The sequence below is a fragment of the Anolis carolinensis genome, chromosome 3 (genome assembly GCF_035594765.1).
Source record: "Anolis carolinensis isolate JA03-04 chromosome 3, rAnoCar3.1.pri, whole genome shotgun sequence".
NCBI classification, from domain to species: domain Eukaryota; kingdom Metazoa; phylum Chordata; class Lepidosauria; order Squamata; family Dactyloidae; genus Anolis; species Anolis carolinensis.
This window is the reverse complement of record NC_085843.1, coordinates 201,193,918-201,210,034: the sequence shown is the minus strand read 5'-3', so window position 1 is coordinate 201,210,034 and position 16,117 is coordinate 201,193,918. Positions and strand designations below refer to the sequence as shown.

Genomic DNA, 16,117 nt, shown 5'->3' with positions numbered 1-16,117 from the left:
ATACAATATGCTTAATAAATTATTCGCTTAATAAATTATGTCTGTATTCTCACTGAAAGTCAATTCCAGTCAAACACATTTGTTCCTGAATCTATTATCTATATAAAAACTGCCGTAATTGTGATGCTGCTTTACCTCAGCATCTCCTTCTAGCACTGGCTCTGATTCCAAGTTCATCTATGTATGTCTGGAACATCTGACAGGAAAGACCAGAAGTCAACAAAAGCCCTTACTTTATAACAAAAATATTTAATCAATAATGTCTAAGTCAACTACAGACCTCTTGTAAATACAAGGAAAAATAGAAGTACACGAGGACATAACACAATTTTGAAATCAAGCTTTAATTCCTTTTGAAGATGGTCATAACCTTATACTGAGGTGAAAACCTACATTTCCATACAGCTCTAGAATGACCTTGTGAAATATGAAGTCAGAATCCTGCATTATATTTTTTCCATCATGAATTTCAGTCATGAATTTTTCCAGTACATAATAATAATAATAATACTGTGATGTGCTCCTTTGCATTAATTTTCCCCTTTCAGAATAGATGACAATTCACCGTTTTCCTTTAATTCCTAGGAAAAGAAGAAATAGAGGAATCAGAGAGCAATGTCATAATAACAACTCTATTTAGCTAGTTATTCAACAGCTTGGATAAAGGAAGGCAGTCCAAAAGTTTGCACTGTTGTTTTGCGTTTAGTTTATTATCTACCAGAGTGAGGGGAAAGGAAATATAAATTCTACTAACAATCAGATTGCCATCTACAGACATGTCAACTGGAAGCCTGTCATAGTCCAAAAAGGTGTCTACAGAGCCTGCTCAGGTCAGAGGGAAAAATATGAATCTACTTTACACCAGGGATATATTACAAGACTACGATTCTACTTTAATAGCCTTGTCAATATCCCAGAATCCTGGGATATTTAGTATTCTCAAGCAAAGAGCACGAATGCCTCACTGAACTGCAACTTCCAGGATTCCACAAGATGCAACTATGGCAGTTAAAAGTGCAATAGTAGTGCTATAATTGTGTAAAGTAAAAGGGCCCTTACTCTAAAGCAGAAAGCATGTGAAGGTCCTATCAACATTTCCCTTTCATTTTCAGATCTCTTTGATGCTTTAATTTCTATGAACTATAGATCCATCTTGTAGTACAGCTGAAATCATTTAAAAAACAGGCTTCATAAATAGCTCTATGTTCTGAAACTTGGGAGATAAGGAATACAACCTTTGTATCTGCAGGAAATACAGTCTAAGACCTTCTGGATACCTGAAATCATGGACAATAGAGAACTCTATACTTGAGTTGGAAACATACTATAAAATCACACTGGAGGACCAAGAGGCCCAGAAATACTTCCAGTTGTACTGTACACTGTAGTGTTTGTAAAACCAGTATCCTTTCGACAGGATATTACACCACATTTCCTCATTTTACTAAATGACAATTTTACATTTTACGTTGTAGTCTTAATAGTATAAATTACACTATGTAACACGATTTTTGGTCCTGGGTTAAAAATGTCATTTTCTAATTGGGTCTGTCATAAAGCCATGGAAAAAGTTTATTAAACTACAAAATTTTTGTTTTTGCAGGACATCCTGCAGCACATTTAGCAATAATTTTTCAATAAATCTCTCAGAGTCTCAAGCAATTCAACAAAATTTGTGGCAGCCACAAAAACGAAGTTTCTGGAGTAGAACAACTACTTTCAAAGTAAGTACTGCACAATTAAACAGGAAATAACACTTTCAAAACATGAACATAAAATAGCGTTATTTTATTGTCTTTGAAATTTTATATTTATATGTTATTATCTTGATATTGTTTTTAATTAGCATTGTTTTATATTTATTGTTAGCCACCTAGAGTCGCTGTATCAGGATGACAGGATAAAAATAAAGTTCATTAATATACCTTTTAAAAAAAATCACAATGAGCCCTAGAATATTTCAGGAAAGCTCTGGTGCCTCATTAAGCTGCAAGCTTCAGGACTCTGAAGGATGTTGCAATGGCAGTGAAAGTGGTGTAACTATGCTACAATTGTGTAGTCTGAAAGGGTCCCAGGTCAGATTATCTGTCAATCTATAGTCTACTCTCAATAACAGAAGCCCTCCAGGTTCAACCTCCTCCATTACCCAATAGCATGATTTTTAATAGAAATGTCAAGGACTGAAACATCACTTTTCTGCTTGCAAAGCATTTTTTTTTTGACCATACAGATGGTCCTTCAACTAGTGAAGAGGGGAAAGGTTTGGAGAAGGTCATTGTTGTTCCCGGTTCCAGTGGGATACAACCCAACAGATGTCTCAGAATGGGAATGAAAAAGGGCTAGAAGTGTTGGCCCTAAATGAGGCAATGTGAGGTAGTCCATCCAAACAATCGTTGCTGAATGGTATTTTATTTCGTTGTCAAAAGCAATGCATAATCGTTAGCAGTGGTCTTGATAAAGACCTTTGGTATTCATCCATTTGCGAAAGGATAAAACATATTTAAAATGTTAAAAATGTTTTAAAGCAATGCTTTTGGGTTGGAAAGACTAGCTGTTTATAAGAAACGTTGCCCAGGGGACACCCAACTGGATTTACTGGATGCTGAAGGGTGAAGAGCAACATCGATATGTCAGAAATCAGAGTTATGGATGCCAATCATCTATTCCAAGCTCCAAGTGCTAGCCTTCTGATGACACAGAATAAAAGTTCCCTATCTTGGGCCTCAAAATATTGCTGAACCACATCTCCAAAAATATCTGAATCTTGTGCCAAAAGGGGCTGGTTCAAGACTTGGAACTACTGCCTTAAATAATGCACCAGCTTCTCCATATGAAATTTGGATTTGGGGAGGAGAGGTTATCTTGTTTTTTTGCCCCAGGGTACAGACTGCATTTGCCAAATGTGTGTGTTAAATCACTGGTCACTGTCAGCCATAGAAGAGGAGAATCTCTATACAATTAGTTCAGTTCCAGGATGGGCAATTGAACTAAATTGTCATAGCTCCAGGTGGTCATGCTGCCACACAAGGCAAAACTAATCTGACATCACTTCCAGTTTTCATCTTGTGTGATGACCCATGGGCAATGTAGTCCCATTCCTGGCACTGTGGTGACAGATGAAGAGGAAAACTTGGGTTTTTCACCGTTCCAGCCAGAATTGGAACTTTCCCAGCCAGATTTGGAAACCTTGCACCTGCAAGAGATTTGTCTTCCAGAAGTCTGTCAAACAAGCCCCGAGCCACAATCTCCTACGTTTTCTCGCCATGCTTTTTGTAAACAACAGAGGGGAGTTCAACAGGCGTCTCGCAGGAGTGCTAGGATAGCTGCTAAGCATTCAGCTGATTAAGCCTGCTTTCCATGGGAAACTTTAAGGAGTCATGCATCTGGAGAATAGCTTTCGTTTCTGGTTCTCCAGGGAACTGCTCTTTGGTGGGAAAACTAGATCCTATTTAGGTGCTTTGCCCACAAAGGGATCTTGCGGAGTCAATTCGTCAGCAACTGGAGTAGGTTGTGTGTGGACAGCGCTACTCCGCTTCTAAGCCTTCGTTCCTGTTTCCAAGCCTACGTTCCCGTTCCAGCCTTGTTTACCTCCGCGGACCTTGCCTTGCTTCCTAGGACTCAGCCTTGTTTTCCAGGACTCTGCCTTGCCTTGTTTTCCGGATTTTGCCAAGTATTCCACGGATCTCGTTCTTGCTCCTCGTCCTTGTTGCCTTGTATCAAGCCCTGTTTCAAGTTACTCCCTAGCCTCGCTCAAGTTCCATGGACTAAAGGACCTTGTCATCTCCCCTCACTTTGCCTGGCAAAGTGAGTGTTTCGGTTATTGGATTACAACTTTGGACCTTAATATTTCATATTGGACATTGTTTCTTTGGACTAATTTTGACCTTTCCTGAAAGGTCTATTTCTGGACTATTTCATACACTTGCTTTTATTAACTTTATATATTCCTTCAATAAAGATATTAGATAGAATCTGGCCTCGGTGTATGGTTATTGGTGCTCTGCAGCCTGGGTCGTGACAGTTTGACTCCGCCTCCCTAAGCATCAATTAACCTAGGCCAGAATGTCTACCGGAACCGTGCCGGGTGGCCAGCCACTCAGCTACACCATCGACAAGGACGAAGTGGACCGCATCCGTGACAAGCTCAATGCGCAGGATGGGGAAATCAGGGGTTTGAAGGAGCGCGGAATCCGTCTCCCGGCCATGGCGTTGCCAACCAAGTTCTCCGGAGAAGCTTCTAAGGTTCATGTTTTCCATCGCCAATGCCAGGCTTATCTAGAGGCCCGTGCTGCCGAGTTTCCCCAAGAAGACATCAAGGTGGCGTGGATTTACAGTCTCCTAGACGGGCCAGCGGCCAACTGGGCGACGGCACTGTTCGACCAAGTCTCCCCACATCTAAGATCAGCGCAACACTTCTTGGACCACCTTAAGGCGACTTGGGGGATCGAGGATAATTTGGAGGCAGCCGGCCACAAACTCCGGCGCCTCTCCCAAGGAGACAGACCCTTGTCCCAGTACATAGCCGAGTTCCGAGTGCTGGCCCATAACACCGGCTGGAACGATGTAGCCCTCAGAGGACAATTTCGGGAGGGTCTCAACATCGAGATGCTGGAGGAAATCTCCAAGGTGGATCCTCCACACTCTCTTGAAGCACTCATTGATCAATGTTTACGAGCTGAAGTCATGCTTGCCAACAGAAAGCAATGGATTCGAGGCCAGAGCGGTAGGGCTGGAGCGAAACCTCCTGCTCCCACCGGCGTCCAGCCGCGTCCTGTGTGGAGACCCCCGCCACCAGCCCCATACCCCCGAGGAAGCGAGGAGGTGCCAATGCAGTTGGGCAACGTGCGACCCAGACTAGATGCCGCCGAGAAGGCCCGCCGCCAACGCCTAAATCTCTGTTGGTACTGCGGAAACGGGGGCCACTTTGCCAGAGAGTGTCCAGCCAAAGGGAAGCCCGCCGCTCGTCTGGCGACGGCGTCCTCCACGGAGACGAAGACATCTGAGGCGGCTGGCGCGCAGCCGGCGGGGAAAGCCGGCGACCGGGCGTAGAGAGGCTCGCCAGCCCGGTCAAAAACCCCACTCAAGAGCCGCCAACCGGGGTCCTATTTCTCCTAGTGGTCACCTTGTGGTCAGTGAAAAAAGGACCCGTCATGGTCCATGCCATGATAGACTCAGGAGCCACAAACAATTTCATTGATAGAGAGTATGCCGACTCTCTGGGATTACAATATCATGACTTCAAGAACGCCCGGGTGGTGCAAGCCATCGATGGCCGCCCCCTCAAGACAGGTCCAGTAAGCCAGTGGTCGGAACCCACCAGAATGTGGATAAGGGAACACATGGAAGAGATTTCCTTCTTTGTTACCGAGGTTCCCCATTTCCCTGTGATTTTGGGAATTCCATGGCTGACACTCCACGACCCAAGCATCTCCTGGTCCAACAGAGAACTGCAGTTTGCTTCAAAATATTGCCAAAACCATTGCCTAGTAGCCAAGGTCTGCCATGCCACAGACGCTGAACCCATTATCACCTTGCCCAAGAAGTACTCAGAATATTGGGATGTATTCAATGAAAAAGAAGCCGAGAGACTACCCCCACATAGACCTTATGACTGTGCCATTGACTTGGTGGAGGGGGCCCCGATCCCGCGAGGACACCTCTACTCCCTGACTGAACCAGAGCAAGAAGCTCTCAGGGAGTTCTTAGAGACAAACCTCCGCAAGGGGTTTATTAGACCCTCTCAATCCCCAGCCGCTTCCCCAGTGATGTTCGTGAAAAAGAAGTCAGGGGACCTACGCTTGGTGGTGGACTATAGAGCATTGAACAATATCACTAAGCGAAACCGGTATCCCCTGCCTTTGATCTCGGACCTCTTAGACCGGCTTCGAGGGGCTAAGGTTTACACCAAGCTGGATCTTCGAGGAGCTTATAATCTAGTTCGCATCAGGGAAGGGGACGAGTGGAAGACTGCCTTCCAGACTAAATTCGGTTTATTCGAAACCCTGGTCATGAATTTCGGTTTATGTGGAGCTCCCGCAACGTTTCAACATTGCAGCCTGGGTCGTGACATCTTGGCATATTTAAATCATGTTTCAAGGGGTAAGGAGAGCAATGGATTTGCACCATTTTATGGCAGATAAAATTCCTCCATATAACCTGTTTTGCCTTGCTAAATATTTTGGGGAAGAAGGAAGGTTGACAGCGTAATGGATCAACTAGTTCACTCAATGTTTGGGTTCATTCATACACTGAATCTTATTGAAGTCAACACAGCAAGAGAGACTAGGTAGGTCAACAATAGATAAATGCTATTTAACTGGACAAGATTAGATTTATAAGAAGCAATGTCTCATTAACAGTAATAAAAAAAACAGATGCTACCTGGCACACACACAAATAGACTAAAATGTGAACTTTTAGTGCTATGTGATCAATTTCGCCTTACTCAGAGCTCTCTAAAATGCATAGCCTTGCACCCCAAGCATAAATTCAACAAGAAAAAGATTAATGTACACACACACACAAAATTGCTAATTTGTCCACTCTTTAAAACTATACGGGTCATAAAAATAATCCTTGAGTACAGTACTCCACCAGAGACATTTTTTTTAAAAAAAATGGGTACATGGGCTAAGTAACATCAACTTATTTTTAAAACCTAATGAGATTTATTGATTCTGTCTTCCCAGAAGTTATAACGCCTATGGTATTGGCTATAAAACATTCAAGACAAAAATAGGCTCTGGAGTATTTGTTATTAGGAGCCTGGGTTTGTTCTTTTGCACAAAGACACACAAATATCAGGAGATGTAGGAACAAATGCATATCTCGTTTTGTTTCTTTGGGGCCATTTCCAAAAGGAAAAAGAGGGGGGAGTACACAATAAAATGTGTTTGCACTGACCCATACCTTCCTTCAGGAATGAGGCAGTTTACTAGGCAAAATGTCATTGCCTTATTTGAGAGGAAACAATGTCAAAAAGCAAGCGCTAAGAATCAAATGGAAGCTGTAAATGCACCCACGGGAGAGAGGGGGTAGTTCTTACAGGACTACTGTCAAGAAAGCACATTTCAGTGCTACATTAGCAGGCACTGTAGTTGCACATCGAAGATATATGGCTCCTTCAACCAATAAACCGAGCTATTAACAGAACAGAAAATCCTACAAACTCATTCAATTTCATTTTTAAACAAAAAAAGAAATCAGAAAAAGGTTTTGCACGTTAACAATATTTTGTTAAACTACATTATTGAATTAAACTTAATTACACAATGGTTTAATGCAGAGCACAGAGAAATAAGAAGATGATGAGAACAAGGAAGGTACAGAAGTAGTTATATAGAAAACTAATGACAAATGTTTAAGCAGACATTAATATTTATATTTTGATTTTAGCAATTATGTTAGCAATGAACAGTACAAAGGTACGAAAATGAAAGCAGGCCCAGCAGGCAATATCTCTCTACCTAGGAAGGAATACCTCCAATATGTACCCTGTAACAATTCTTTGACTTTTTCTGTCCTTATTTCCAATCATGAATCAGAGATAATTGGCTATCAAAAGCCCTGGAAGGCTTTCCATGAACAAAAATTATTGATTTGGAATCTGGGAAAGTTTCACATTGGTTAAGATTTATATCTTGTCCACCTTACACTATTTGAACCTACGGGGTGCCCTAAAGCCCAAAGATATACTACAATGGCGATAGGAATGGAGGCCAATTTTTCTCCCAGTTCAATGCTTACAGTGATCAAAAAATGAGATTCCATCACATCTGGTTTGCTTTTAGACGAGTGAAAAACAAGACAAAATCCCACATTTTGAGGGTATTTTGAGGGTTTTAAAAAAAAAGTTTAGGGGAAATAATTGAACGGAAAACAATGTGGGGGATCTGGTGGCTTTATGGTCAGCAGTGCTTAGGTTTATGTCTTGGGAGGCTGTGCCTTAAACTGGAATTGGGCTCCAGAAAAAAGGGTTCTGAACCCCCAAGATATATAAAAGAATTACACTGAAATCATACACAAAAAGGTTAAATGCTTGCCAGAATAAAATGTTTTGACTATATGGCAAAAGAACACTGATTATAAAGCCAAGCAATTTCTTGAGGAAAGATTTTCCATGATGTTGATAAAATCTTCATTTTGAGTCATTGTATCTCACCCTGGACAAAATAAAGCTATTAAGAAAGAGACTAGTTTCCTCAGATACCTAGACCAGTGGTTGTCAACCTGAGTCCCCAAATATTTTTGGCTTTCAACTCCCAGAAATCCTAACAGCTGGTAAACTGGCTGGGATTTCTGGGAGTTGTAGGCTAAAACACTTGGGGACCCACAGATTGAGAACCACTGATCTAGAAAAAACATATTCAGAGATTTGCAAGGTAATCAAAACATTTTGAAGAATACAGATCACAACTAGAATTATGAACTTAGTACAACAAATATCAATGTGGACCAGAATAAGCATACTTCTTGCCTGATAGTTCTTCCCTTACCTTAACAATATCCAGGCCTCCAATTAGTTCTCCTTTCACATACAACTGTGGGTAGGTTGGCCAATTTGAATATTTTTTTAACCCTTGCCGAACCTGAAAGACAGCACTCCAAGTCAGTATTCCACATTAGATTTGTGAAAACTGACTCATAAGAGAGGGGTAAGTGAATAAATTACCTCTTCGTCCTCCAATATATCAAAAGTGTCATAATCAACACTAAAAACAAACACAGAAAAAGATTTTAAAAAGCAGAACATTATTAAAGATAGTAGTATTCAGTTATCATATTTTTATCAATGTAGAAGACAGTGCATATATTCTCAAAACAGGAGATGTATAAGAGAATGAGCAATGGATGTCAACAGGTTCTATGACACCCCACTGGAAGAGAGAAAACAAACAGAAAAAGATGGAGGGATTTATATAAATCTACACAGACAAATAGATTTCAATGCAAGAACAAGTTTCCTTGTGATTTATGGGGTAAGATTTATGCCCTACATGCCTCTTTAGTCATAAGCCAAGCAGACCTACTGAAATACACATACTACCAAGAAGCTATTCAACACTGAGAGCACCTATAGAATCAATCACCCATTGTCAGGAGGAGAAAGGACAGCCCAAAAATGTGCAGCTGGGAAGTTCCACAATATTTATTTATTTATTTATTATTCAAGCTTATATGCTGCCACTCCCCTAGGGCTCGGGGCGGCTTACAAGAACAGGCTAAAATCTAATAATTTAAAAACATCTTTTAAAACATATTAAAAACATCCTAAAAACATCTTTTAAAAACATTCAAGAGTGTGGTGGTGTGACTTTTTTCAACTATACTGTCCAGCTCTCTGAAGAAACATACTGGATGGGAGTTCTCTGGGCCATCTCTTTTTCTCTAAAAAAGAGTATCCTTTCTTTCCAATCTCTACCCCATGCTCTGTTTGCTGAAGAAACAAAATTGACTATATTTATCATGTTACAAATACACAGCCCAATGGAAGTACAATTCCATTGTATCCGGTAACTGCTAATAAGGCCCAGGAGAACAAAAACCCATAGTAGATACCAACCTTGATAAAAAGACAAAAAAGGGAAAATAACAGGTGGAAAACAGATGGAAATAGAGAAAAGGGGAGAACCAAGTGTTACAGGGATTGAAAAGCTATGAAGAAACTGGGTGGATTAATTAAGTTGTCCACTGAGCAAATATGTTATCATTTCAGAACAGATGTGCTTAAGACAGAAAAAATACATACCCACTATTGTTTAGAATTTCTATAATTTGCTTGCTGAACCCACACTTTGCCGTCTACAATAGGAAAAGGAAAAACAATTCAGTGATGTTCCCCTGCATAGTGTATGGGGGAGATCAACATATGGTGGACCCATACACATTCTGAACACAATTTCAGATTTTCCTTCTGCCCCAACCCCATAGGGAACCTAAGAAGTTCCATGCATTTGATCTGCATCTGCTTTATATTCAACAACCACTTGAAAAAGATTTTGCTGCAGGAATCTATATTAATTTTATATAAGTATCAACACACTTCTCCCCAGCTGTCAACATTATGGAAGTAGTTGCCAGTCCACAACTAGTATAGCTTGGTTCACAAATGAACTTTCTGTGTACATAACCATATGCCCCAGTAACATGAATTATGTCATCTTCAGATGTCTTCCCTCAAGGAGCTCTTGCCACTTCATCTTTCTCACTCCCTAACTCAGAAAACAGCCTTCTTATTTGCATAAGAATATTATATATTTCAGCTAAGGTGAGAGGGGGGCAGCATAACAAGAGATACCTAATTTCTGGGACATTCTGCCCCAAAAGGTCTTTTTAATGTCAACATGGATATCTTTTCAACTCTAGACAAATACATCTTTATACCAGCAGCATTTTAGTGTCTCATTGTATTGTGCTGTAATGTTCATTGATTGGCTCCAGATTTGGCTGCACAGCATTGGAAATTTTCCATCATCTCCTTCCAATGCCCACATGCCATTGGGCCTCTTTTTTACTATTGTGTGAGGAAGTACTGGATATCTCCTTATGCAAATTGGGAAAAGCAGATCTGCTGGAACAACCTATCCCAGACTCCCCAGTTATGCTGGTGTAAACCACAAGAAAATTCTATGCCTTCTAAGCGTAAATGCATGTATTTCAGGACAATTCTACTCAATAACCTCAAGGTTCTGAAACTTCTTTCCGAAACCCTACTTTTCATCCTCTCCTTCTAATGATCATATACAACTGAGCCTCCTCTACGTTCCATGGCAGAACCACCAACTGCCTGCAAATGCTTCAGAGAATCAATCAGGAAACTGTCTGAATAATGCAAGCTTCAGAACAAAAAATATCTCACCTTATCAACTAAGTCAGGTGCAGCTTCTTCTAACAGGTCTGTTCTAGCATAGAAGGCAGACCCTGAATCCAACTCCTTCTATCTTATTCTCTTTTTATAAACAGCCATGGAAACTTTGTTGAAGGGTAATATATAAAACTTTTAAATAAACAAAGCAAGAGATCTACCATCTGTCAATTACTAAATCTACGTGATAGACAAATAAAACACATCCAAGACTCTTACCTGTTTATTTCCTTTCATAAATAACATGACAGAAGCTTTGTTTATCAGGTCTTTAAGCCTACAGCAGGAAAGAGAAAATATGGATAAGGCAGAGTTTATAACAGAACGTAAGTCAAAAATACTTTTTAGCAATATATAAAACCAAAGAGCAACCATTTAAATATTAAAACAAAATATATAATTCAGTAAGGAACTAAATACAATTTTTCACTCTGTGCTAGACCAATAAAAACACGATGCTCCATACCTGTCCTCTAATTTGTGTGCCTTGGGGCAGACTGTATTCAATTCTCCAGAAGCCTCAAGCTCCTGAAAATATAATCATTTTGTATTCATTAGGAAAGTATTGTTACACACACACACATATATAATAAAAATGAACATCTGTATGTATGTATGTGGTAGAGGTGTCTACTTACACAGACAGGCTCCCACCTCCACAAACAACTACAACTCCCAGCATTCAGGAGACACCAATGGCCCTCCCTCCACTGACATACAGCCACCACCCAAGGAATGCTTTCATTTGGGGACAATTTCATCCTAGATTCCTCCACCATAGGCAGGCATCTGAGGGTTCTCCATTGGTGTGGAATTTGCATTACCTCACCCACTGCTTCTCCCATAATCCTTTCCTACCCTTTCCTATGATACACAACTAACAGAGAGGAATTCATCAGCAACTGAACAGCCTGGAGGGATTTAGGGGACCAACTCAACAGGATGCAAGTTGTAGTTCACCCTGCATCAAGTCAGAGCACTGTCACCCCCTTAGATAATGGACCTGTACCACATTTGACACACACAACAAAATATACTGGAGGGATTTGGGAGGAATTCACCTAAATTTATAGCCGTTGGGGGTACTAGGATTGTAGGTACTAGGCACTCCACCAAAGATGGACCTGGACCCAACTTGACACACAGAACCCTCATGACCAACAAAAAATACTGGAGGTCTTTGGAGGGATTTATAGGAATTGTAGTTCACCTACATCCAGAGTGCACTATGAACCCAAACAACGATGAATCTGAACCAAACTTGGCATGCACACCCAATATGCCCAAGTTTGAATACTGGTGGGTTTTGAAAGGAACTGGCCTAGACATTTTGGAGTTGTAGGTACTGGGATGTCTAGTTCACCGGGAATCAAAGAGCACTCTGGACCCGACCAATGATGGCCCTGGACCTAACTTAGCACAGAGAACCCGCAAAACCAACAAAAATGCAGGAAGACTTGGATGAAAATTCACCTTGATTTACGAGAATTATAGTTACCTACATCCATAGAGCACTGTGAACGCAAACAACAATGGATCTGCACCAAATTTGGTACGCATACCCAATATGCCCACATTTGAACACTGGTGGATTTGGGGTGGAATTGGCCTTGACATTTGGAAGTTGTAAGTACTGGAATTTATAGTTTACCTGCAATCAAAGATCACTCCAAAGCCCACCGATGATGGACTGGGACCAAACTTGGCACAGAGAACCCCCGTGACCAAATGAATATACTGCAGGGTGCTGTGGGGAATTAACCTTCATTTTGGGAATTATAGTTCACCTACATCCACAGAAACCTGGGAATTGTAGTTCACCCACACCAAACTGAGAATATCCAAAAACAACCAACAATGCCTTTTTCAAATAACACGAGCATCGCCGGGTCCCCAAGCTATTTTATATTCATTAGGAAAGTATCTTTCATTCATATATACATAGAGAGAGAGCGCGCGCACAAATCTTTTTCCTCACCTTGACAATATCCAAGCCACCTATAAGTTCTCCAGCAACATATAACTGTGGATAGGTGGGCCAATTGGAGTATGCTTTCAATCCTTGACGTACTTCTTCATCAGAAAATATATCAAAGCTGCTAAACACAACATTGTGTTTGTTAAGAATTTCTATAATTTGTCTGCTGAAGCCTAGAAGGAGGTGGGATTGTATAGGGAAGAGAAAAACATATTATAATTAGGCTGATCATACAGGACAACTGTGCAAATTTAACATACCATCTAAAATAAAATAATGCAAGCAAGTCAGTGTAATATGAGTTTAAATGACAATCTGTTATCCTCTACCACAGAGGATGGGGAAATGTATCTCGAGGACCATATGCAACACCATCCAAGCCCCAGGGACATACCAAGTCTACTCCCAAAGAAGCCAGAAGTAATAGTTTAAAAGTTGCCCTATAATTTTCCAATCCACCAAAAACAGCTTTAACACACAGGGATGTGCCTAGTTATGGTAATCTGGCACCCCTGCCCCTGAATCCATACAACACATAAACCCAAACTGGCTAGCTTTGGACAGAAAATAAAACCAGAAATAATATAACATACTTTCTGGTACACCAATATGGCCTGGCTGTGGGTCAAATACTGACCCTTCTAACTCGCCCCTACAGTTACCCGCCACTGTTCTATGGTCTTACAATTCTCTCTTCAAAATTAAAAAAGGATAGAAGCCTTCCATAAGAGGAGAAGGAGAGTGCTTAGTGTGCATGAAAACAGACACCTGATAATATCTGAGGCCCATCTTCAAAAGGTTCGACAAAAATGATTCACGGTGAGATTTTAAAAGTTTAACAAGTGTACACACAAAAGAAGTGTTACATGATTTCTGTCTGGCAAATTCGCCCATTACTTTTGATTTGTACTGTAGCTTGAGGTCTCCATGATCTGCATTTTGAGCCATGAGCAAATAGCATTTATTTATATGGCATCCAAGTTGCTTTTCTTCCCACAATGAAGCATTAAGTTCTTGTACAGCCTCGAGTGAAACAAGAATCCTGGATTTTTTTCCCTCCTCCTCCCATTCATCTGGGAGTTCATTAGTAAACAGCTACGGGCTGATTGCTGATGGTTATTCTGCTGCCAATATATTAACTCATTTCTACTGTAAGAGGCTGTGAGAGAGAGAACAAGAGCGTACACACTTTATTTTAGCTGTGGGCAACTACATGCAGACGAAAAAGATTGATTGGTGGTGTTTCATTTTTAAGGGTTAAAGCAGCAAACTGGAAATGTTATGCTTAGGGATAAAGTGCCAACACTGCTTTATTCCCATAACAAAAAGATTTAGGCTGACTTTTTGAACAAATACCATCTGAGCAATACAAAAGCTAATGAAAGCACCACTGAAGTGCACATATGAGTACAGGCCCCGCTAAGAGTAATGTAGATGCTAGCTGCACAGTGAGAGAAAGCTAAGTACAATTATAATACTAATGATGTAAGCAAGCAACAAACCTGCGAACATGGAGCCTAGGGGATAGACCTCATTTAACATTATTATGAATTGGCTTTCCATAGGAAGTGGCGGAATATAGGACATAACAAGGGTTTCTGATTCCATACCAAGATCCAATTACACTCTGTTACAATTGACAATCTGCTATTATTAGTATGAAAATTAGCCTGGATACCATCCATCAGGAACTTCTTCTGTACAAGCAGCACTGAGCAGAAACTCCCAGCTGACCTCTCTGGGCGCAAAGCTGATTTGCAACACAGATATTCCAAGCAAACTCAGCTTTGCTAGAAGGCCTAAGAGAAAGAGGATAGTGAAGGCCACTGATGATAAGGGCTACTTCCTTCCCCAAGGCAAGAAGGGCAATATCAGGTCCCCTGACACAACTGGGCTGCAAGTCCTATCAGCCCTGGCCAGGGGAAGGATGCCAGGAGTTGCAGTTCAACATCTGGAGGGCTTTAAGTTGCCGCAAGGACACAGTTAACCATCTAAGGTGGCAAGCTGCCTTGAGTCCTGCCTTTCAAAAGGACCATTCAGTAGCCTGTGAAAAATAAAGGCCAAAGAACTTGGAGTTTTTCTATTTGTATCTGCGGAATCTGAGGTGCTGTATACAGAACACTAGACAATGTGTGTGCCTGATGAGCTAACAGCCACATAAAAGTCCTCTGACAGTTCTTTATTTCTTTGGTCTATTTTCAATGAGCCAAGAGATACGATGGCTGGGCAGCAAGATATACTGCAACCTTACTATTCTCTGTATTCATTATGATCCACCCACATCAATGACATGAAAGCCACACTAGCTGTGTATCTTGCCATTCACCTATTATGATTAGCAATTGCCCTTAAAAGACAACCAAAGTAGAAAACTGCACTGCCTCAATGATCCTTCCCTATCAACACATAAATTCCTGCTCTGGAGAACCATACGTGGGAGACTTGTCCATCACTACACAGTTTTAAAAACACATTAGCAAGGCTACAGATTTCCTTCCACAATAGAAAAAAGGGTGTTAGGCTTGCAGGATCTACTGTCTTCTAGAAGAACTTGATGCAAAACTGTGCCTCAGAAGCAATATTAAGTCCAAGAATAACAGCCTTAATTCACGATTGGCAACCTTTTTAGTAATCCTGTGTTAGACAATGGTATGTGTGACAAAGCAATGCACATCTACAGTAAATCACCCAGGCCATGTCCAACTGCTTGTGGAGTTGTGCAGGGCTGCACTTCAAGCAAGCAGTTATACAAAGAAGTTACACAAAGACTCTACCGCTGCTTGTGCAACGAAAGTTTAGACTGGATGTCACCCTTGTGCTAACTTCAAAAATGTGAAAATTCTAGTATGATGCCAGCACCGTGACAGCTGGATATAGTTCCCAGAGATCCCTCAGCAGTTTTCATTCCAACACATGACCTCCCTATCTTGCTTACTCAACTGAGCTTCTACAATGAGCTTGTTTCATGTGCACACCTTCTGAGCATTCACTCAGTATAGTTCATTCACTTAAGACAAATCATGATGTAGTCAATTAATTACAAACATTTCCAAAAAGAGAAAGAAAAAATGAAAATAGTAAGTAAAAGCAATTAACTAATTCAGACATTCAAAGCTTTTGGACCATCTTGGTTATCCTGTGTCCTCTAATGAAATGATCAATTTACTAGATTCACTAAAGAAAAGTCATTGTTTGTTTGTTACTGATAAATGGTAACTAGAGGCCAATATGAAATGCTATATGAGAGTTCTGTAAACAAGCTGCTAATGAACTGG

At 40.8% G+C, this 16,117-nt stretch overlaps 1 protein-coding gene across 1 annotated transcript in view; it reads right to left on the bottom strand.

The window, feature by feature from the left end:
- Positions 1 to 325: 325 nt before the first annotated feature.
- glrx3 (glutaredoxin 3) overlaps positions 326 to 16,117 on the bottom strand; it is a 28,749-nt gene continuing 12,957 nt past the window's right edge. The window contains exons 5-11 of the mRNA XM_003218576.3: positions 12,843 to 13,015; positions 11,331 to 11,392; positions 11,084 to 11,141; positions 9,749 to 9,801; positions 8,672 to 8,711; positions 8,496 to 8,588; positions 326 to 581 (exon numbers count right to left, since the gene is read on the bottom strand). Coding sequence (XP_003218624.1) covers positions 531 to 581; positions 8,496 to 8,588; positions 8,672 to 8,711; positions 9,749 to 9,801; positions 11,084 to 11,141; positions 11,331 to 11,392; positions 12,843 to 13,015 — 530 coding nt within the window. The 3' untranslated portion in view covers positions 326 to 530. The remainder of the gene's footprint in view (positions 582 to 8,495; positions 8,589 to 8,671; positions 8,712 to 9,748; positions 9,802 to 11,083; positions 11,142 to 11,330; positions 11,393 to 12,842; positions 13,016 to 16,117) is intronic.